The sequence below is a fragment of the Triturus cristatus genome, chromosome 4_1 (genome assembly GCF_964204655.1).
Source record: "Triturus cristatus chromosome 4_1, aTriCri1.1, whole genome shotgun sequence".
Classification (NCBI taxonomy): Eukaryota; Metazoa; Chordata; class Amphibia; order Caudata; family Salamandridae; genus Triturus; species Triturus cristatus.
Window position 1 is genome coordinate 463,885,346 of NC_140585.1, and position 24,738 is coordinate 463,910,083.

The 24,738-nt window shown below is 48.7% G+C and overlaps 1 protein-coding gene across 1 annotated transcript in view; it reads right to left on the reverse strand.

Moving 5' to 3' along the window:
- Positions 1-2,574: 2,574 nt before the first annotated feature.
- The window catches only part of STRAP (serine/threonine kinase receptor associated protein), a 143,616-nt gene continuing 121,452 nt past the window's right edge, over positions 2,575-24,738 (reverse strand). The window contains exons 8-9 of the mRNA XM_085652664.1: positions 14,357-14,506; positions 2,575-3,107 (exon numbers count right to left, since the gene is read on the reverse strand). Of these exons, the coding sequence (XP_085508790.1) occupies positions 3,046-3,107; positions 14,357-14,506 (212 nt within the window). The 3' untranslated portion in view covers positions 2,575-3,045. The remainder of the gene's footprint in view (positions 3,108-14,356; positions 14,507-24,738) is intronic.

Here is a 24,738-nt window from a genome sequence, read left to right on the forward strand (position 1 = left end):
GGCACCAAATGGAGAGGACAAGGAAATACAAACTTACTAACCGTGGCTTTTTCAGGATTGTGACTTAAAATCAGACTTTACCATTAAGGGGGATTTGAAATTACATTTCTTTAGATACCAAACTCAAAATGCTACTTTCTCCCAATTGAAAGTTGTTACTTATTAAATGTTGGGTCCAAGATCAGTGTGGTCAAAATTAGGTTTCTGGCTTTGTTTTAAAAAAAAAAAAAAAAATTAAACAAAGTAATTTTCCTCAAAAATAGATTTTTTTAACTCTTAGATAGTGGCTTGTAAGAGGCCATAATCATTCATTCATTAATTCTTGTAAACTTCACATCTACAAGTCTGCTGGACTCGAAAATACCACCAGATCCCTCATTTTCCTTACACTTCTTTCCCCAACAACCTGGAAGACAGCGTGAGGAGGACAGGAACTTTACCCCACCATATTACTAGCTGATTTGAGGTACAAGGTACTTGTCCATATTTGTGTGGATTTTGTTTTGCCCCATATGTTTTTGAAGCTATTAGTCGGAAAATCTAGATAGTTTGATTATAGAAGTACATATGTTCCCTGGGTTTTGGTTTGTATCATGGGTTCACATATGCCAAGAGGCTCCATCCATAGGGTGTTGGCGAATGTTGTAAAGAGGTAGCTTTTGAGGATTTTATAAGGCTTTTACCTGCTGTGCCTGCAGCCAGAGCAAGGATCCCTGGCAATCCCGTTGAAGTGCACTTTCCCTAACTCCTTTTATAATTTTAAAATGATTCATACAGCCAACCTACAACTAAGGTTTCTTGGCAATAGACAGAGTTCAAGAAACAAAATAATGAAACAGGAGTTAAGTCTTAGAATAGGCTTGTAAGAAAAGCTAGGTTTTTCAGCGAACGTCTAAAATTAAGGAGCCTGGACTCAAAACAAAGTTGATCTGAATGCGAATTCCAGAAACCTAGGGGAACAGATCGAAATAAGGCAGCCTCCAAATCAAGATTAAGTATTTAGGAACCTCCAGGGAATTGGGCGTAAAAGAACAGACAGCGGGCTAGGTTATAAATTTGTCCCTTCTGGGAAATGATGCAAGAAGTTATCTTGAAAGGATCTGAATGCAATGCATAGTGTTTTAAACTGAAGCACTGCTTGAAAGGAAGCCAATGTAGAAAATGGAGCAAAAGGGTGTGAATGGGCAAATTCATGCGCTTACAATTATACGCTTGAACCACTTGGAGCTTAAGTAAGCAAACCTAAATACAGTGAGTTGGCATAATCCAGCCTTGAGCCAATTAAGTCTCTAGCCATAAGGAGTTTAAAACGGTATTCCCTGAGGGTTCTAAGGTGGAAAGAACATGTGAATACCAGTAAGGAGATCTGTGCTGCCAAAGTGAGGTCTTTATCTGTTTTTACCCCCTAGACGTTTCAGAGGGAGCTGGGGTCGGCAGAAAGCCATTTTACCAGCCAATATGGGACAAGCCAAAGATCGATATTGCCATTGATTTGCAGTATTTTTATTTGGCCAGCATTTAATTGTAAGAAATTGCTACCCATCCAACTCCATACAAAGCTCAGGAGTTGTTGAAAGGATGAGTGGGAGACAGGCTTATTATACAACGCAGATATGTCTGTGTGATTGGCATACAACTAAATGTTAAAAGCTTTCTTTCCTAGTGCTTTGGCTAATGGACTCACTTAAGTAGTGAAAAGGTAAGGGGTGGTTGAAAAGAATACTAAGGAACCCCTCAAGTGACAGGGATTTTTTTCAGTGCCAAATAGGGAGGGGCATTTAACTGCAAACAGTCATCAATTTTATGAAGTTGCATATATTAGCCATGGAAGCATTACATATAGAAAAAGACCTGTTTAGTGTACAGGATACTAGGTAAAGAACACTTACAAACCACTTCTTCACTACTTCGTATAGACCTGTGACAACAGAAAGTTTACGCATTTGGTATACCTTTTTGTGCTTCAAGATCCTTTGACCCCTTCTATTGTCCCTTACTTATCCAGAGTCATTTGAGACATTAAAGGGCATCCACGCAGCCTAGAAGGGCAGGTATGATGCGGTGGTGGTGGTTTGAGTGATGGCAAAATCTACCCTTCCACGTATACTCACTTTACTTAGGGAGAACTGGGGAGGCTTATGAGAGCAGTGGAAAGATGAGATGTGGGGAGCACAGAGACCATGGTGAGATTCTTATGTGGGGAGTGTTTGGTGACTCAAGTGGCGTTAGGATAGGGCAAGCTGCAGACGAGAGCACAAGTGTGTGGTAGCTGGCACAAACTTTACTTTTAACAATGATAGTGCAATATGTGTGCACCCTGGTCATCAATGGTCTATTGGTAGGTCTCGCTTAAGCAGCCCAGTTTGCAGCATGCATCTCAGTGTATGGTTTTCCTGGCATGTAGACACCACTTGGCTGTTACACATACAGTCTTTCACGTTTCCTCTCACCAGTGCACGTCCCACCAGCATAGTGCATGCAAGCGCTCTAAAAGAACGTCCTCCCATATTTTATTTCAAATCTAAATGTTAGTTTTATTACCATTATAAATCTATGCAAATAAAACAAAGCATATGATGTTTCGAGGCTTTATTCGACCAAATGAAAATACAATGAAAATGCTCTGAAGCAGGGTAAAACGAAACCAGAGGAAAATAAATCCATAAATATTGTACTCTGACTCTCAGAACTAAGGCGTACGTCTTCCTGCTTCTGGACCAATCAGCAAAGTACCACCACCTTGCGTTCCCTTGGTAACGAGAGCCACTCCTATAACCAACCTTAGCTGAAACTGAAACAACTGTTTATATTTTACGTTTAGCACAAAAAGACAATATAGTCTGCTCTGAGTCGTTCGCACAACTATGTGTCTTTGATAGGCAGAGTTTTTGTTGTAAGCAACAAGTGATATTGTCTCCCAACATTTGGGGTAACCTACAAACTCAGTTTCTGCTCAGTTGTGTGTTGCGTGGAGAGCATGTCCGAGAAGGATCCCGTTCTTCTCCGTTTTGATGCCGATGGATTAAACACTGACTGCATGAATGTTCAAGCTTTAATTTCAGGAGTCGTGTTTAAAATGGGGTCTGTATTTTCAGCCGCAAGCTCTTCTGCAAATTAAAACAGAAAAGTAACATTTGTTTAAAGACGGTTGCTTTTACTTACACCGAGCATTACAAAATCAACAATATGTATTCTCAAAATAATTTTACAAAAATTTTAAGTGAGGAATCAGGAAGACCGGGTCATCGATTAGTTGGTTCTTAGAAGCAGAAATGTTTTATGTACCCTACTACAGCTGTGCCACTATTTTGAGGGTCCCTGGCACAATTTCCTACTATAAAGAAAGCACATCTAGGGCACTTCAAATCACGTTCTCAAACCATTTAAATACTTCCCTCCAATGCCACTGTTCTTCATTAAGTACTGATGAATAACGTTACCACAGGTTACAAAGAACTAGTGATTCTATACCACTTTCCGGAGGTGCAGAAGAATCTTCACCACCTTCAGTGGAAACCAAAAGTGTACCACCACATGAACAGGTGGTCGGAGTTTGTAGAACAACAGTAATTTATGGAAAAACTAGAAGGGAAGGTATGAAAAAAAGAAAAATGGGAAAAAAGTACTAGTCCTGAAAACATTTAAAATAAGCAGATATTTGCAAAGTGAGGTCCGTTTTCAACTATTGCAATGTGTTTTACTTCGAACTTCCTATAAAAAATGTTAAACATGCTGGATATTCCCAAGACCAGAGATTCAGATTTATATTACGATCCTGCAGAGCCTACGCTTCTGCAGCACTCTGACCTCCAACGATTTCCAACAGAATAGAAAATTAACTGAAGTTTCAGGCCTCACTGAGTAATTTACAAGAACTCACAGCTTGTCAACTTATTTGTGTATAATCATGATCGCAATTTTAACTTTCACTTCAAACACCTAACACTTATTCCGCCTTCTTCCTTTCGTTCGGTTCTTGGAGCTCATATTGACCGCCAAGGAACGAAATGTTGCAGAATGTGCTGACATTCTCTTATGCTACTAAATTTTCTCGAATTTAGTCTCTAAAAAACACACATCCTGTGGGCCACATATGCATGTCAGGCAGTAGTACCCTTGTTTTTAGGAAGAGTTGCAATCTTAGAACTCTAATCAAAAGGTTTATTGGACAATTAATAAAAAGCACTGAAATCATAACTAGTAAAATATAGTTATTACTAATATTTTCAAATACGATTTGATTACCTAAAGGGAAAGTAGATTATTCAGATAAGTAAACATACATACAGAAACAGAACAACGTATACACATTTGAGTTCAAGAACTTTTTTACATATGAAAATGATGCCGGACAGATTTTTTTTTTTCTTCCAAGTTTAGTTAATTTTTATTCACTCGGTGTGAACACAGTGATGGGTGAAATAAGTAACGTGGAAAATGATCAAACAAGGTTATGGGGACAGACTACATGGATCTTCTTAGTATGTAGAGCACTTAGTATAGCTTAAGTTAATAAAATTCCCAGAGGAGTACTCCATATCTAGGTTTCAAAAATGGCGTTATAGCCATATTGGTGTCAACGGCGTTTTGACCCAAATAATTCAACCGGTCATTTTAAGGAACAAGCGAGTCGGCTGACCACAAACTGAAGTCTGTCACTGTATGAATCAGAGGAATAACCATTGGCAATGCCAATATGTTGTACCTATGCTGCATCCATTGGCTTTTTCAATGTTTATTTAGACATGTTGCACAGCAGCGTGGGCTTCTATGCAATATGGCATAAAGTAAAGCAAAGCGCTATGATGTGTCCAGAGATGACCGCGTCATTGAGCTTCGTTTTTGTTTAAGCCATGCTGAACAGCGGCCCGAGCTGCTGTACAACATGTCTAAATACACAATGACATTCGCGTATATGAGAGCTATGAGCCTTTGTTAATGAGTTTTTGTGTGGGATGGGAAGGGCGAGGGGCTCCAACATAACAGACCGTGTCCTTGTAGCCGTGACGGCCGTAGACCGAGGAAGGTTTAAGTATAGACTGGTATCCTTCCTTTGTGTCCGTTAGACCACTCAGCCTTAGTGTGGTCGGCCACCATACTTTTTGCCTTCTTCCTCCACTTTGTTGATCTCGTTAATGCCAGCCTTGGGACTCTGCACACTTTACCAATGCTAACCAGTATTAAAGTGCATGTACTCTCTCCCTAACACACAACAGTGGCTCATACCCAATTGGCATAATTAATTTAGTTACAAGTCCCTAGTGAAGTGACACTACAGGTAACCAGGGTATGTAAATTAATTGCTACCACCAGTGGGCCTGCAGTACTAATTGTGCCACCCACTTGGGTAGCCCTTCAAACATGTCCCAGGTCTGCCATTGCAGCCTATGGGTGCAGTTTTAAACTGCCTTTCAAACTGGCAAAATAACATTATGTCAAGCCCAAACATTCCTTTTTAAAACCTACAAGTCCCCCTGGGGCAGACCCTGGGCAGTCCAGAGGGAAGAGTGCAGTTTGCACCCAGTGGGACTGCCGATCCCACTGCAGAGCCCGTATATGCTAACAAGTGTGTTTCACCAGCAGGATGCAGGAGGCGATCAGACCAAGCACTCTCAGAGTTAGTATTGCCAAAATCCAGGACTTCGGTTGAAACATTGGGATCATAGACAAAATGTCCTGGACTCCTCACTTAGGCAGATAGGCACAGAACTGCACTGCATCCAGAATGGCTCCAAAGTCGGGAAGCGTCTGAGAAGGAATCAGTGCGACTTTGGCATGTTTTTTTTTTTTTTTTTTTTTTTTTTAAACTTTATTTATTGGATTTTGCATCAAAACAATGCAATCACACAGTTATCATAATCAAACTTCAATGGCATTTCAAGGTCTGAATCATTACATCAGTATATCCAATGCATGTCCGGGGGGGGCGGGAACAACAAAATAGACATTATCATGAGTCTTAGCACAGGGACCCTGGGCAGGAACAGCCGGCAACAGAGCCACACACAAGAAAAGCGAACAGTGTAGTCCTGAGGGGTTCTTCAGCGGACCTTCCCCATGCAGTATGCCTCTCCCAGGGCATGACCGTAATCCTTAAGACACGTGTAACAGGTATGCAACCCGATCATCCCAGCCTGGCAATCGTGGAAGAACTCCCGCCCCCACAGCACCGCAACAGCTCAACCGACCCCTTGCGTAATTTGTGAATCATGAGCAGCAGAAGCAACGCCATCAAGGGCCGGGGGAGGGGCATCCCCGGTCAGGGCTTCCGGGTATTGCAGTAGGTAACATTGTAGTGGGCCCCATATATCGGCGGGGCGGGATCGAGCCGGGAGCAGGTCGGAGTATGCCAGGATCTGTTCTTGGCAGTAGACAAGGTCTTTAAGCCATTCCTTAAATTTCGGAGCCCTCCCCCGCCCCCAACGGCACGCTATCCTCCGCTTCGCCAACAACAGCGCCGCCGTGACAAACCTGCGGCTTGCCCGCGGAATGTGTTTGGTATACCCCAAGAGGGCCTGCACCGGGTCGGGCTCAAGGAGTAAGTCCACCATCTGTGAGACAGCGGAGAACACTTGGGTCCAGTAGGTCTGAATTGCGGGGCAACCCCAGGACAAGTGCAGGAAGTCCGCATGTGGGGCATGACATCTCTCGCAATTATCCGAGTTTTGCAGTTTGAATTTGTGTTTGGTGACCGGTGTGCAGTACAGACGATTTAGGAACTTAAAGTGTATGATACGATGTCTGCTGCTGCAGAAATTTGCTCTGTCTGTATGCAACAGTATGACCACCTGTCATCTCCCAGCTCTAGCCCCAACTCCCGCTCCCACTCCCCACGAGCCCGCGAGGCGTCAAGTGCAGTGTCAGATCGAATTGTGTGGTATAGTATGGAGACCAGGTGGGAGGGCGAGGACGCCTGTAAGACTCTGTGCAATGGGTCAGTGATTTCGGGTTCCTCCGGGAATGTCTGTAATATGGACCGCATGCCGTGCCTCAGTCTCATGTAGGTGAATAGCTCCAAGGGGGTAGGCGCGTACCCATCAAAGAAGTGTTCCCGATCTCGAAAGCGCCCAGCCGAGAATAGATCACCCCACCTTTGAATCCCCAGTTTGTGGATCAAGTCTTGAAACAGTCTTTCCTGTAGAAGAGGCAGCTGCGGGTGGTAGGCAATGGGGAGAAGGGGCGAGTACAAGAACGAGCTCGCAACTCGCTTAGATATCTCCAGCCATGCCCGTACCGTTCCCTGCAATGCATTATAGTCCGAGGTATTATAAGGGAGAGTACTATGCAGCAGACCGTGCAGAGGCAGAGGAGCCGCCAGCCAGTCCTCCGCAGCGAGCTGGGGCATAAATGCAATGGGGTGGAACCAGTAATATGCATAGTGTGCTTGAGCGCAATAGTAGTACAACTCCAGGTCCGGTATGTCCAAACCCCCCCGGGAGTAAGGGGAGGTCATCACCTCCCACTTCAGCCGAGGTCTCTTCCCGCCCCAAACTAGCCGAATCAGTTCCGAGCGCAGTCGATTGAAAAAGTGCCGACCCGGTGGGAAGGGAATGTTCATGAACAGATACAAAAGTCGGGGGAGCACCACCATCTTAATCAAGGCAGCACGTCCTGCCATCGAGAGGGGGAGCGCTATCCAGCGGTCCACGCAGGAGGAGACCTGTGTCAGTGCCGTACCATAGTTAGAGCGCATCAGTTCGTCCCTGTCGCGAGATATCCTGACGCCTAGATATTTTACGTCAGACTCACACCATTCTATGGGATAGTCAAGTGAGAACCTCCGACATCCATCCGTCAAATGGAGGATCTGAGACTTGGCCCAATTGATTCGCACGCCTGACATTTCCCCGTACGTGATGAATTCCCTGAGTAGCGGGTTCAGGTTGTTTTGGGGGTCTCGCACATACAAAGTTATGTCATCTGCATAGAGCGACAGCAGAAGCTGCCTCTGCTCGCAGATAAGCGCCCTATGTTGATGACGCTGTCGCAACCGCGAAGCAAGGGGCTCCACCGCCAGTGCGAACAAGAGAGGGGATAAGGGGCACCACTGCCTGGTCCCCCGGGCGATTCCAAAGGGCTCCGACGTCCTACCGTTGATCAATACCCTGGCACGGGGGCCACCGTAAAGGATAGCTATCCAGCCCAGGAAAACTAGGGGGAAACCCATACTAGTCAGCACCGCCACAAGGTAATCCCACTCCAGGGAGTCGAACGCTTTCGTCGCGTCCAAAAAGACGGCCACCATCTGGAGGCTGGGGTCAACGTTCTGCAGAGTGGCGAATAGCGTGCGCAGGTTGTGCGACGTCGCCCTGCCCGGTATGAAACCCGACTGATCCGGGAGTACTAGCCCCTGCATAAGGAGCGACAGCCGGTTAGCCAGAGTTTTAGAGAGGATCTTTAAGTCACAGTTAAGGAGGGACAGAGGCCGGTAGGAGTCAGGGGAGGCCGCCGGTTTACCCGGCTTCAATAGGGAAGTAATCAATGCCTCTCTCATGGTAGGGGGGAGCTTTCCCAGCGTGTGGGCCTCCTCAAACACCTCTTTCAAGATCGGGGCAAGGATATCTATGTATGACTTATAAAACTCGATCGGGAGCCCGTCGAGGCCAGGGGCTTTCCCCGAGGCCATTTGCATGATGGCCTCACGAATTTCGTCAATCCCGAGCGGTGCCATGAGGAACTTCCTCTGCTTATCAGATAGCCATCCCAATGTGGTCTCCCCCAAATAGGGAGCCAGCTCCGGCGGTGCCGTGTGAGCGGAGGAGTACAGGTCAGTATAATGAGTAACGAATGTTTGCATAATAGACCGGGTGTCTCTGTGGAGCTCCCCCGACCCATCCTGAATCTCGAGGATTTGGTTGTTAAAGCGGGGCGGTCGGATTGCCCAAGCGAGGTATTTACCCGGGCGCTCCCCCTCCCCGTATCTACGAGCTTGAAAGTGTTTCCCCCTGAATCGGACCTCTCTGTCCGCTGTGTCTTTATATTCTGTCAGCAGTTCCCGAAAGCGGGCTTGAGCCCCAGCATCAGTATGAAACGTGGGGGCACTCTCCAAGTCTTTCAAGTCAGTTTCGAGTTTACAAAGGGTGCTACGTAAAACCTTGAGGACCCCCCCCCCCCCTTTGAGATGCATAGTCCTCTAATCGTGACTTTAAAGGCCTCCCACACCACGGCAACACTATCCACCGTGCCACCGTTGCGCTGGAAGAAGCTCTCAATTTCCTGCGCTATTTCTGATCTGAAGACGTCATCCAGCAGGGCAGTGGGCTGCAATCTCCACGCCATTGGAGACCCGGCGAGGTCAGTCATGACAAAGTTCAGCAGGACCGGGGCGTGATCGGAGTACGTGCGAGCGAGGTGTTTTACCCAGCCTATCGCGGGGGCAAGCCCCGGTGAAACCAGGATATAGTCCAGTCTCGCCCATGTGGAGTGCGCGGCAGTCCAGTGCGTGCCCTCCCTTGTCCCCGGGTGCCTAGAACGCCACGTGTCTAGTAGATGACGCTCAGTAAGAAGGTCATGCACATATGCCTGCGAGCGGGAGTAGTGGTGTGGGTTCGGCTTCGACCTATCACTCCCGGGGTCAACAGCTATGTTAAAATCCCCCCCCCACACTAGGTGGGTGGAACCGATACGCAGAATCTCTCCCCACAGCGCCTGAAGACAAGACGGATCATCAGTGTTAGGACCATAATAGCACGCTAAAGTGAGCGTATCCATGCCCATGCGCCCCCAAACAATACAATACCTGCCCTCCCGGTCTATACGCTCGCCCATGTGCACAAACGGTGTATGTTTCCTAATGAGGATGGCCACCCCACGTGAGTAGGTGGAGTAGGAGGAGAAGGTACGGTGCACCGCCCAGCGCGAGGCAAATAGCACCGGCCTTGTGGGATCTAAGTGCGTCTCCTGAAGAAAGGCCACTCCCACGTGATGCCTGTCCAGGTATGCTAGGACGTGCCTGCGCTTCCTGTGGTCCCCCAAGCCCCTCACATTCCAGGATAGAAAGTTAAGCTGCCCAGTAGAGACCCTATGTGTTTGCGGATCACTCATGGAAGACCAAAAGACTCACACCCAGCAATATAGTGCAAACGCCACCCCCCGACCCGTATGTAGAAGACCATGCCAAAAGCGCCACATCCCATACAAACTTAACAAACCTTACAAATCCCCAACACCCCCCCCCTCCCCCCTCCCACAGCAGCATCCCAAACATGCTATCTGGACGGCCCCCCTCCCCCCCCCCCCCCTAACGAACTCCGTCCATAGCAAAGGCCACAGTGGAGCAACATGAAAACTTAAAGTCAAGTGGGTAATACCCTTGGGAGGACAGTCTAGGTGAATACACAATAAACCCCTCGATCCAGGAGAGAGTTTCCCGCCCTTGGGCCGGGCTCACCCCATGATCAAAGAGGGTGCCCAGCGAGGCGATAATTTCCTGAGAGTCTAGTGCAAGAAAAAGAGTTTCTACACCCCGCTATCAGCCCCTCACAGTGAATAAAGCCGGGCCCCTGGGTCACTATATCAAGTCCCATAATAGCAGATATTCGCACCGCCTTACCAGCCGACAGGCCTCAGTCTCAAAATCGACAGGTCAACACTCCAGACCCATCAGTCTGATGCCAGCGGTGAGGAGCAGTCCTGATCACGTTTCTTGAGTCGTTTCAAAAACTCCTCCGCCTGTTGGGGTTTAGTGCAAAAGATTTGTTTCCCTTGATGCGTGATGCGCAGGCGGGCAGGGTAAAGAAGCGCATAGTCAACTTGTGCAGCGCGTAGTTTATGCTTGACCTGGACAAATTTCTTTCGCTCCTCCTGAACCACCGGGGTGAAGTCCGGAAAAATGGTGAAGGCGTTGCCACCATAGGATAGGCTCTTCTTCTCCCTCGCCGTCCGAAGCGCGACATCTCGGTCACGGAAGTTCAACAGGCGTGCTATAATAGGGCGAGGGGGAGCCCCCGGCGGTGGCCTCAGGGCCAGAGATCTGTGCGCCCTTTCCACTATGAACTGGGGGGATAGGGAGTCCGTGCCCACCACCTCGCGCAGGAGACCCTCCACATAGTCCTCCATCTTGCCCGTGTGGGTCGATTCTGGTATGCCAATTATACGGATATTGTTCCTCCGACTACGCGCTTCCAAGTCTTCGTTTTTGGCTGCTATTACATGGAAGATTTTGTCCATGCGCGCCATAGCGGCGGACAGTTCCGTTGTGCGATCTTCGGTGTCTGAGATACGTCTCTCCGTTTCCGTGATGCGTTCGCCATGGCTGTCAACCTTATGTACGATCGAGTCCATGCGGGATTGCATGGAATCCATTTTGTCGACTATGGTCGCAAGACTTTGCCGCATGTCCAGCAAGATGGACTTGACATCATCCCCCGGCGGGGCCTCCACCGGCTCCGACCCCGCCGCAGCAGCCTCCGGCTGCGGCCTGGTCTGCTTTTTGGACTCAAAAGTAAGGCGAGGCTGTCGGCTGTCCGGCTTCCCCATGGCAGCGCCACCAGGCCACCCGCGGCGGGATCAGGGGGGACGCCCGGGTGGGCCCCGGGGGCAAGCGGCCAAGGAGGGGGGGGAGTGGCAGCCTAGGGAAGAGGGAGATCGGCCAGATCGTGCAGCAGGTCACTGGCTCAACCACCAGCACCTCGTGCAACCCCCTCCACCTGCCACGCAGGATCTCGCTGGGGACCAGCCGCCCCTCCCGGGGCCAACCGCGACCCCACAAGCGCACCGCTCACCTCCACGGCCAGTAGCGACTCTCCGTGAGTGAACGGGATGAGCTACGCGCGGAGCGCCAGCAGAGGAGAGTCCGGTATATGGGGGCAAAGAGGATCCAAGTCGGGGCTCCACACGCCGGCCTCGCGATCGTGAGCGCGCCAGGCACACTCCGCCGTCTAGCCCCCTCTGTTCGATGGCTACCTCCTCTGTGTCGTCTCTCCCCAGCGTAGGCACCACCTCGAAGGCCCCAGCGCAGGAGGGTCAGCGGTCAGCGCAGCAGGTAACAGTCTCTCCGGGCTCCGCACCTCCTCCGATCTGTCCCTCCGGCGGACGTGTAAGCGCCCCCAGTGGGCTAGCAGTAGGGTAGCAGCCGGGGGGGGGGGTCCGCGCAGGCCGGTACGAGCGGGACGGCACCGCGCCGCAGTAAGGATCCGGCGCGGGCAGAGAAGGCGGCGACCCCAGCCGGGGATTCAGCCGGGCGCGCCACTCACCAACGCCCGCGCCTGTTGTGCATCACGCCGTAGTCCAGTCCGTCCTCTTGCCCCCGGCCGGGGGGATCCAACGCGGGTCCCAGCGAGCCCCAGCTGACACGTCGCAGGGCCGCCGCCCGCAGCCGAGGGTCCGGAGGTGGGGCCTGTCACCCACGTGAGACGCACCGGACTCGCGCCGCAGCAGCCTCCCGGACACAGCTCCAGCAAGACGTCCTCCACAGCCGGCACAACTTGCGGCGGCCTCGCAGTCCGATATCTCCGGGTCGCCAGGGATGAGACAGCGCTCCAACTGCGGTGGGGATGTTGGTCCACCCACACAGGCCCGCGTGGGCTATCAAATGCGACTTTCAGGAAGGATTATTAAGGATTTCTTCGCTGGGCTGCGGGAGCTTCACCCGAAGGCAGCCATTCCGCTGTGCGCCACCTAGCGCCTCCCTTCCCGGCACCCTTACTTCACAAGGTCACAGGGGTCATGACGGCAGTAGCCCAGTGCGACTTTGGCATGTTGATTGTGAACCTCATCGAATGCAGGAGGTCCGCTGTAGTCTGGAGTTGGGTAACTACTGACTGTGGTGAGCCCACTTTTAGCAGCCAGTTGTCATAGAAAGTAAAGACGGAGACCAAAGGGGAGCCTAGCGAACTGGAAACGCTCCTATTCCACTATGAACCACAGGACACGGTTTGCAAGACAGAGGTATGAAAATAAGCATCCTGTAGGTTCAATGCTACCATTCGATCCCCAGGGCCTAACACAGACTGGCTCTGGCCCTGCTCTTAGGGAGCTTTGATTAAGGGAACTGGGACACTCCTCTCTACCTACAGAGAAATGTCATTCTGATGCATGTAGAGTTAAACGGGGGGCTGGAGGGGATGTACGACCTGGGTAGTCTTCTTACCCAAGAGTCTGGTCCTCTCTTGGAGCTTTCCAAAACCCAAACAGGGGACATCTTGCATGCTCCACATCAGAGAATGTGCAAGGCCTGGCCTTGGAGTGAAACATGAAGAGACCTCTTGATGTTTTCTTAAACCCTGGTGCACAGATGTTCAAGGGGTTTGAAGGTTTTAAACTGGGTGGTAGGTTCTAGCCACCAGAAGTATCCATTTTGGGCTTGCTGGGCTCTATAAAATGTTCTACGTTTTGCAGGAGCTGTTCTTTTGCAGCCCTCCCTCTGATGTGGGTAAGCTTAGGGCATTCCCATGACTCGTCACTCCGACCTGTACCTCTATATGGGCTTCTGCAACTCCTCCTTGTCCGTTATGAATCGGGAGTCCCCCACCTACAGAACTGGGGCGAGGGAGGAGGAAACTAAATGGCTCAGAGCCATTTATTCACATTGACCACATTCATTTATCCTAGCATATAGATATTTAGATGTGCAATGCTCCAAGATTCACAGCAAAGGTTGGGTTAATTTAAAGTACATGGTACTTGTCCATTTAGACTAATGCACATAATGAAAGTGTACAGTTTAGTTTAAGTAGACTGGCTTCAAAGACGTGTGTAGGACTGGAATAGCCTTGTGTCGCTATACGCATTTGCACACCACCATAGACCACAATGAAGTGTGCATTTACTAGTCTAACTACTGTGTGCTTTGATAGTAGGGTAGGTTATAAAGCGGACCAGGGCAAATATAACTGCACTTTTAGTTTTTCGATACACTCACTCGAAAGTACCTAAACACACTAGGGACCGGTTCTCCCAATGCACCAGTCCTGCATGGGTCCTCACAAAGATAGTGTTTGTCTGGTTCTGTCAGGGTTTACCCACGCTATAAGGACTGATCCAATGTTCACAGCATGGGTTATACATGCCCCCACACACACACACATTAACTCTGCACATATGCAAACTCACTTGCTTCTCCCACACTCCCCTCTCTCCATTGCTATATATATTAGAGTATAAACATGGCATACAAACTTCGAGTTTAAATGCCTTCATGTTAGAATGTAAACATAATATATCAACTTTAGTCATTAACATTATATACCTGCAGTACAAATGGGCAGCATTCGGCTCAAATGTTTATTGATTTTCTGTCTGCGAGTTTTGAAAAGACATCCCAACACCCATACATCCAAAGTAACCCTGTTTGCAAAGACGCATTATACAAAAACGTTCCCAGATCACGTTAGCGAAAAGTGTAAACCATTCTTACCTGGTAGTATACACTTCCAGAGGCCATACGTCTTTCCAACTGCAGTCTGCCACAACCTTAATGTGCCATCCTCTGAACCACTGGCATACAACTCTCCATCAGGACTAAACCTCACACAATGCACGGGGCCGAAGTGTCCTTTGTAGGATTCTGCAATAGTACAAAAAAGTATTTAACAAGACGAATGATAGTGCAACCATTCTACTGCTCTAAAAAAAAGCGACTGATTACAACCCAGAATGTCGCTTGGTTTCGTATGGGAATAACATTTGCTCGTTTTCAACCACTGTAACTGAGAACCTTGGTATATTAGTTATCACCGGTATTATCAATATGACTATGAATGACATGAAAGCAACGAGTCCAATAGCTGTTATTCGAAACATGCTATCATTTGACAAATGCAAAATATTTACTTGAAGTCTGACTTCACCTGCGAGTCTGTGATCCGTCAACCCCGAGGGTGCAAGCTTTAAGGTTATAAGGCTCGCAGAGAGCTCCAGGTTTTCAAAACAGAACCACTACCTCATGAGTTGTCATGCCTGTTGCATTAATGGTATGCTACTATTATGAGGCACTCTGGCATTTTCAGTTGGCACAGTGAATTTGGTTGCAAAGAGGTAGGTACCCTCCCATTTCAGGCAGCGCGGTGAAATTTGCTGCAAGTTTTTTTGCAGTTTTATATAGCGCAAACTAGGCCCGAAGGTATCAGAGCACTGAGCACCAGTTGCGCTACAGACGGACACTTTTTTTTTTGTTAGGCACGGGGAGATTAAGTAATTTGCCCAGAATCGACTCGACTCGAACCCGGTTCCCCAGCTCCAAAGTCGAGCGCTCTAGCCATTAGGCCACATCCTCTCCATATGGAGCTGCAGTGTTGAAACGGGCTTTGTGGCGGTTCCACAGTTTTGACCGATTTTATTAAACTCCATTCTCCGTCTCCAGGTGTACAGCCTTCAATGTATTTCAGTTCAGTGCGTTTGTTAAAGACATTTCCATTTGGCCAATTTTCTTACACCAAAGCACCTAGCACTGGGACTAAGAATGTGAAGCAAAATAGCCACACTTTTGAGAATCAGCCAACCTGGAACGCAAACCATTACTTTAATCAAACGAATTCAATGATCCAGAAGTAGCTCTCAGGCAAGTCTTGCATTTTTTTTAAAACTGTAAATGAAAATACTTTATTACGTACCATACTGCCACCTAGTGGCATGTGCGATATAAAATTACATGATCAGACCTAGCTTTTTCCAAGAGTTTTTCAGAAAATGAACTGCACCCAATCGAAGTGCAAATCATTTTCGTTATCATACTTTAACTAATTACCGACACTAATCGTTACGCCAGTTAACACACCCTTCAACATCTGTTGAAACGTGCCTCTTCCAGCATAATCAAATGACAGGCCAATTTAGTGAACTCTAAAACACAAGGTGAGCAAGTACAGAGACTGGGACCCGCCAACCGATTGGGAAAACGGAGGATTCTAATTTGTAGTCCATTTCTCAGACCCTGGCCATACTTACCACTATCTCCACACGTAAGAGTCACCAAGGCAGATCTACATTTAGACCCTCTCATAACAACTTACACCGCCTTCGTCCTTCCCAAGTAGACTCAGCTGAGGTAACATTTATTCTTTCTAACCATACACACTGCACGCATCCTGCTTCAGTGCCTCACATCGGGGTATGAAGCTCAGTATAGACACAATCAGTCAATAAATCAATCCTGCTCAATAAATGCTCAGGTTTTTTCCCTCAAATTTATGGCATACATTCCATTTGAATTTTTCTTCCACCTATTCAACTGCACATGAATATACCATTAGAAAGTAATACTGGACTGGCCACTAAATCTTAACACCGAAGCATTATTCTAGTCGCAAGTTGGTCACCTTTTGAATATTCCCCAGATGTCACACGGGATCCCAAATTTTTTTCAGTAGTTATCTTAAAAAGCTGAAAGGTGGCGCCGTGAAGCTTCACATCAACGTCACTTCGGAAATGACGTGCAGAGGCTATATAGGTGCTACCCCTGTGCGCTGACATCAGTTCCTTTCATAACATGCCACCAGAGGTGGATCAAGAGCTCCTCATCTGAGACTATTTTGATTTGACAAAACCTCAGCATACACGGGATTTCACTCCCGAAAAAGGCAGGTTTCAAGCCCTATGGAAACTGTTGCAAACAAATATCTGTGGCTAATCTTCATCAGGTGTGCCTGTGGTGCATGGAGTCAAGCCACTACTAAAAGGCCTGAGATGACAGCGTGCCGATGAACCCGAAGGCCTGTAGGAAGTGTAAGAGAAAACTAAGTCGCCAAGCAAAAGAAAACTTAGTCAGGACTTTTCAAAAGTGAGCTTCACATCTAAGGTTCGTTCACGATCCTGCTTCCTTTTACGGAATCGACTGAGCCACTCCAGAGGTCAGTCTTCATCACGCTCAAAGTCTTCAGGTAAACAAAAAACCCTGCAAACATAAGTAGTCCAAGCGGGCCTTAGCTTTTCACACGACGCATTCTCTTGGAGGGGGGGCATCCTTCTCGATCTCGCTCCACAAGTTGGAAAACTTCTGAGCCGATTCTGCAGCTGGTTCTGGCACAACCAGGTCAGAGTAGGGTATGCAGTTCCTGTGGAAGAGGACCAAGACGTCACAGAGAAGGAAGAGAAGGGCAGGACGAGTTACTCCAGGTAGAGAAACGAAGAAGGTGGGGGGGGGAGGTCTTATAAGGAACATGGGCCTCACACACTCCAAGAGGTGTCCTGGTTCATCATAATGGGGCAGGATCTGCAGTGGGATCTGAAGTCTTAGTGGGAACAACGTCAAGGGAACCTCTCAACCAAGTTTATATTTCAGAGGAGACCGTAAATGATTTGCAGTGGTTGTTGCTGGACTGCGATTGGGTCAGCAGCAGAGCTAACCTCTCTCCATTCCTCATAGAGGGCAGACAGTGGTGACCAATGCATGGTTTCTGGGTTGGGGCAGCCATCTGGGTGAGATGGAGATCAGAAGATTCTGGTCTTCGGGGAGTCCTGGCTCCACATTAACCTCTGGAGCTGAAAGCCTTCCTGAAGTCCATCAAAGGAAAGCGGATTCAGGTGCTCACGGACAACACCACCACCATGTGGTTGCAACATACAGAGTGGGGGTGTGGTCACAGACTCTGTGGCAGGAGGCCTTGCACCTCTGAATTTTCCTGGTGATGAATAACCTGGGAGGATTCTTTAATGCAAAGGCAGACAAATTGACCAGGTCAGTCTCATTCTATTGGCTCCAGATTGGGCACAGTGAGTATAATATCCAGAACATCTGGGCTTGAGCATAGGTCCTTGGATCAGGTTGTCCCTCTGGGAGGACCTGCTGTCCATCAACAGTGCAGGGTTCATATTCTGGGCGTTCGCACTATCAACCTTCATGATTGGAGTTTGAGCGGTAATGGCTGAACGCCTTCGAAGATCATCCAGAGGTGGTCGAGGTAATCTCTGGAGCCTAGGATCTCTCAACAAAAACTGTATACGCCTGTTGGGACAGGATTAACTTGGTGTGGCACCCACTAAACAAACACCCTCCAAGCCAAGTTATCTGACATTAGGCTTTGGAAATGATCAAGGGTTATCTTCGGCATTCTTACAGTTGCAAGATAAGCCGTAGATATTTAAGTCACCATCTGTGATGCCATTTTTCAAAGGGTTGTGTAAGAAATGGAGTTATTGGTTGCATGGGGGAAGAGGGAAAAATGGGGGTTTGAAACCCTTCTCAAACAACAACCATAATCATTGCCAGGGTGAACCAATAAAGTCACTAAATTAACTTGTGCATAACCCTCTGGTAGCTTAACACAAAAGCAGTCAGGCTTAACGTAGGGGGCAATGTGTAAAGTATTTATAGCATACAAACAATAATATAGTGTAAACAACACAAGAAAAATCCCACACCAATTTAGAATAATAAGAGTAAATTGTAATAAATAAAATGATACCAGAACGACAAAAATGTTATCAGTAGGACCGGAGATGTGCAATTTCAAAGAGTCAGGTAAAAGGAATATGCTACTTACCAGTATGCATCTGTTCTTGGCATGTAGAGCTGCAGATCTATACACTGTGCATAGATCGCCATCTGGTGTTGGGCCCGGATGTTTGCAGTTTGTTTTTCTTCTTGGACAATCTTTGGAAGTCACAAGTTCGGTGACTCCTCCTTTGGTCCGTACTGCGCATGGGCTTCGACTCCATCCTCAGATTGTTTTTCGCCAGCAGGGAAAAGATGGAGCGTAGTGATAATAGTAAAGAAACCCATGTGTGTTGTATCTAAATAAGATAGACTGGAACGGATACAGGTAGCCGGGGAGGCGGGTGGGCGTGTATAGATCTGCAGCTCTACATGCCAAGAACAGATGCATACTGGTAAGTAGCATATTCCGCTCGAGGCATATGAGCTGCAGATTATACACTGTGCATAGATTATATAGCAGTACCCAACCCTAGCGGCGACCACCGGTATCCGTTGCAGTGGTTTGAAACAGTGTCTTTAGTACAGCCTGGCCCACACTAGCTTGTTGTTTGGAGTGCACGTCTACACAGTAATGTTTTGTGAAGGTGTGCGGTGTTGACCATGTGGCTGCTTTGCAGATGTCATCTAAGGGTATGTTCCCTAGAAAAGCCATAGAAGCCCCTATCTTTCTTGTAGAGTGGGCTTTAGGTAGAACAGATAATGTTCTTTTTGCTTTGTGATAGCAAATTTGTATGCACTTTACAATCCACCTAGCTATCCCTGATTTTGAGATGGGGTTGCCCTTATGCGGTGGAGAGAAGGAGACAAACAACTGTTTAGTCTTTCTGAAAGGTTGCGTTCTTTGTATGTAGTACAGTAAAGCCCTTTTAACATCAAGTGTATGTAGAGCCCTTTCCGCAACAGATTGAGGTTGCGAGAAAAAAAACGGTAATTCTACCGATTGATTGAGATGGAAGGGGGAAATGACCTTGGGCAGAAATTTTGGATTTGTGCGAAGTATCACCTTGCTGTGATGTGTCTGTAAAAAGGGTTCTTGTATAGTGAACGCTTGTATTTAGATAACCCTTCTAAGGGAAGTGATAGCTACGAGGAAAGCTGTTTTCCAAGTAAGGAACTGTAGCTCACATTTATGCATTGGTTCGGAAAGGCGGACCCATTAGCCTTGTAAGAACTACGTTTAGATTCCACACAGGTGAGGGTGGTGCCCTGGGCGGAATTACTCTTTTAAGGCCTTCCATGAAGGCTTTGATAGCAGGCACTCTGAAAAGTGATAAATGCTGTCTGTTTTGCAGGTAAGCAGCAATTGCTGCTAGGTGTAGACGGATGGATGAGTACGCCAGGTTACACCTTTGAAGATGGAGCAGATAACATATGATGTGCTGTATGGATACATCTAAAGGGTTGATTGTATTGTTACGGCAGTAGACAACAAATCTCTTCCACTTTGCGGCATAGCATGCTCGAGTGGTAGGACGTCTGGCTTCCTTGATAATGTTCATGCAATCAGGGGGAAGGTTAAGGTATCCAAATTTCAAGATCTCAGGAGCCAGATCGCAAGGTTGAGCTGAGCTGGGTCCGGGTGCCTGATTTCTCCATGGTTCTGGGTTAGGAGGCATGGGGACCGGTGCAGTTTTTGGTGTGGTACCACCGAGAGCTGTAGTAGTGTGGTGTACCACGGCTGCCTGGCCCATGTTGGAGCTACCAGAATGAGTGTGAGGGAGTGCTGTTGTAGCTTCCTTACCACTAATGGAATTAGCAGGAGAGGTGGAAAGGCGTATGCAAATTTGCCTGACCAGTTCATCCATATCGCATTGCCTTTGGACAATGGGTGTGGGTATCTGGCGGCGAAGCTTGGGCATTTTTTGTTTTCGTGGGTGGCGAAGAGGTCTATCTGAGGATGCCCCCACTTGTGAAAGAATGGGTGAAGTACTTGTGGATGCAGTTCCCATTCGTGCATTTGCTGCGTTTGTCTGCTGAGCAGATCTGCCATGGTGTTTTGTATACCTGGAACGTGTTGTGCCAGGAGAAAGATTTTTTGTGGGATTGCCCATCTCCATATGCTCTGTGCTAAGCGAGAGAGCTGGGGAAGAGTGTCCCCCCCCCCTGTTTTTGAATATAATACATTGCAGTCATATTGTCTGTGCGAATGAGGACTGCTTTGGCTGAGATTTGTTTCTGAAACGATTTCAGGGCTAGAAAGATCGCCAATAACTCCAGATGGTTGATGTGGAGTAACCTCTGTTGTGGCGTCCATACACCTTGCACTGAGGTGTAATAGGTGCGCTCCCCAGCCGGAGAGCGATGCGTCCGTTGTTAGAATCACCTGAGGAACCGGGTCCAGGAACAGTCACCCTTTGGAAAGGTTTGTGGTGTTCCACCACTGCAGAGAGCGATGGGTGCGACCGTCCACCAACACCAGATCCGTCAGCTGTCCCTTGGCCTGGTTCCACTGCGTGCTAGGCACTCTTGGAGTGGACGCATGTGGAGTCTTGCATGAGGCACTAGGAAGATGCAAGATGCCATCATCCCTATTAGCTTCATGAACACTCTTGCTGGGAGAGAGTGCTGAAGAAGGAATCTTTGGCGCAAGGCTTGTATGCTTGCGATTCTGGCTGAATTGGGATAGGCTATAGCTTTTGAGGTGTCTATAGTGGCACCGAGGTATTGCTTTGTGTGAGACGGTATCAGCTGGGACTTGGTGGTTCACCGTGAAGCCTAGCTGGTGGAGTAGTTGGATGGTAGGGTTTGTATGTTGCACACACTGGTTGTAGGACACTGCTTTTATGAGCCAGTCGTCCAAGTAGGGGAAGACGTAAATGTGTTGTCTTCTGAGGTGTGCCGCCACTACTGCTAGGCATTTGGTAAACACCCGTGGTGCGGTTGTGACCCCGAAGGGGAGAACCTTGAACTGATAATGCTGGCCGTCCACCACAAATCTGGAGGTACTTTCTGTGAGAAGGGTGTATTGGAATATGAAAGTATGCGTCTTTCAAGTCCAGTGTAGTGAGAAAGTCGCCCTGACAGAGGAATGGGAGAACTTGTTGGAGAGTTACCATGTGAAAATGGTCTGAATATATGTATGTATGCATTTAGAGGCCGGAGGTCTAGAATGGGCCGTAGGGTCTCGTCTCTCTTTGGTATCTGAAAGTACAGAGAGTAGACCCCTAAATTTTGCTGATTGACAGGGACCCGCTCTATAGCTTGTTTTTGCAGGAGGGAGAGTACCTCTTGTTTCAGCAGTGTGGTATGTTCTTGTGACATTGTACGGTGCCTGGGTGGAATATTTGGGGGGGTAGATGTTAGTTCGAGACAGTACCCTGACCGAATAATTTGGGTCACCCATTTGTCCGATGTTATGGTCTCCCAGGTTTGAAAAAAGTCTTGTAGTCTGCCCCCGACTGGAGTGGAATGGTCTGGGGGGAGCGGGGGAAAGTCATTGCGTGGGCGGAGTGGCAGAACGGGCGGTGTTGGTTTGGCCCCTGCCGTTATTATTGTTCCCTCTATATCCACCTCTTTGATAGCCCTTTGAGAAGGTAGTCTGAGGAGGGGACTTGTAGGACGTAGAGGCGTTATTGGCAGAGTAACCTCTGCCAGTGCCTCGAAAGGAGGAACGGCGAAAGGAGCGCCTAGGGGTGTGGGATTGTAATGCCCCCATAGACTTCACCGTATCTGTATCCTTCTTCATCTTTTCCAGGGCTTTATCTACTTTTGGGCCAAATAAGTGTTGTTGGTCAAAAGGGTGGTTCAATATAGATGCTTGGACCTCCGGCTTAAAAGCCTGAGATTCTGAGCCAGGCGTGGCGGCGAAGCAGAACACTGGTGTTTATAGCCCTGGAAGCGGTGTCTGCTGCGTCAAGGGCACATTTAATAGAGGTGTTGGTAATGAGCTTTCCCTCTTGTATTAGTTCATGAGCCTTATTTTTATATTTCTCTGGGAGATGTTGCATGAGAGCCTCCAGCTCATCATAGTGCGCTCTGTCGTACCGTGCCAGCAGCGCTTGCGTGTTGGCGAAGCGCCACATATTGGCAGCTTGCGAGGCAGAGCGTTTGCCTCGCAAGCTGCCAATATGTGGCTTGCACTCCTTATCGGGTGGTGGAGCCTCACCTGATGACTGAGAATTGGATCGCTTCCTACCTGTGGATACCACTAATGAGTCTAAGGGAGCAGGTCCTTTAATATAGGCAGGATCTGTGGGGGCTGCCTTATATTTCTGCTCTATTCTGGGGTTTAAGACCCTAGCCCCGACTGGGTCTTTGAAAACCTCTGCCGCATGTTTGGTCACCCCTTTAAGCATGGGCAATATGGCAGTAGATTTATCTGCGATGTCAAAAGTGTCAAGTAGGAAGTCTTCCTCAACTGGATCACTGTGTAACTCCACCCCATGATAATGTGCCGCCCGCTGCAACAAGTGGTGGAACCCCAGGGAATCCTCCGGTGGAGATGGCCTGGATGGATAAAGATCATCCTGAGGCACATCTGGGACATCTGGATTGTGATAATCCTCCCATGGGTCTGCTGTTCCCGGAGGAGTGGGGTCCTATAGGGCATCTGTTGGATCATAATATGGATCCCCTTGGTCATCAGGGTCTGGAGACGGGGTTGGAGAGCGATGAGGCAAGGGTGGAGAAGGTGGAGGTGGAGATGGGGGAAGTGGAGGAGGTGGGGAGGGTACTCTGAAGGGGGATGTGGCAGAGTCCTTCCGTTTTGGCGGTGGAGGAGGAGCTGGCTTGTCTAAATGTAGTTTCTTGGAAGACAAAGTCAAATGTCCAGTCTTTGATCCTTTGTTAAAGTCTTTTGACGAGGATCTGGCGTGAAGAGCTCCTCCGGCGCCGAATCCTCTGTCGGTGCCGATGTTTTCGGAGCCAACGGCTTCGTTGGTTTAACTGTGCCATGCTTTTTCGGGGCCTCCGATTTTTTGTTTGGTGCCGAGGCAGGCTTCGGCACGGGAGCGTCGGTGCCGAGGGGTTTATGTTTGGTCGGCACCGAGAGGCCAGGTTTCGACACCGATGGCTTCGGAACGGAGCTTGGTGTGGTTTTCTTCGGTGCCGAAGGGTGTTTTTCGGCGCGCTAGCAGGCTGGCTCGAGCCCGAGCCGCCGGGAGACTTATGATGCCTCTTCACCGGGCCCGAAGGTGGGGTGATGGAAGCGGTATGCTTGGTTTTCCCTAGGCCCGGAGGCGAAGGTGTAACCGGAGTCTCTTTCGGTATGGGCGCGGGAGTGGGAGGGGGTAGAGTACTCACGACCCTCTGCGCCGGTGTGATCTCCTCCACGTCGGAGTCGTAGGCTTCGGAAGCGCTGACGACTTCGTCCTCCTGTTCGGTGTGCTGCTGTCCCGAAGCTCCGGTGTCTTCTCCGAAGATGTCAGGTGGAGCCGAGGTCGACGAGTGCGCCATGGTACGTCGAGCTCGTCGATCCCGAATAGTCTTTTTCGATCGAAAAGACTTGTAGGCGGGGCAGTCTCGGGCCTCGTGTTCGGGAGAGAGGCAGAGGTTGCACACCTGGTGTAGATCGGTGGGGGAAACTTACACCCACATTTTGGGCACTTCTTGAAGTGAGTCCTTTCCATCGGCCGAGACCGGAGTCGAGATAGGCCCGAAGGCCGCTGCCTGGAATCGAGGAAGTGCTGAAGAGAGAGATGAAGAAGATGATTCCGTCTGAAGAATCTCGATGGACGAGGATGTTTCGTCAAAGGTCGAACGGGAAAGGTTCGAAGCCGGAGCACGAAGTATTGCATCCGAGCCCGATGGCGGAAAAAAACAATCTGAGGATGGAGCCGAAGCCCATGCGCAGTACGGACCGAAGGAGGAGTCACCGAACTCGTGACTTCCAAAGATTGTCCAAGAAGAAAAACAAACTGCAAACATCCGGGCCCAACACCAGATGGCGATCTATGCACAGTGTATAATCTGCAGCTCATATGCCTCGAACATAGTGTTTAGAAGCACAAAACGTCAGCTGCGATCATTTGGTCGAGCTGGTCCGGGACAAAGTCAAATGTTCAGGGTGACCACAATCGGGCAGGTGCAGGATACAAGGCCTAGTTTGGTGGGCGGAAAATAGGAACTAATGTCATTGGAATCAAGATGAGAGGTCCACATCGGCCAGCGTCAAGATCACTGGAGCTATTGAGTAGGAGCTGTGATGCAAGGTTCTATGTCGAGATGCGTCACATCGATCAGCAGCGCTATGAGAAGTTCGGCATTGCAATCCGTTGGGCCGATGCCACCTTTCTGGGACTGTGAGGTAGAGATCTGCCTTGAGATGCGCTGTGCGGGGTTGGTGCTGGTGAAGCCAGCAAACAGGAGGTGCAATGCCAAGTCCTGTGATGAGAAGAGTCCTACAGCGTCTGATCCGATGAGGCCGC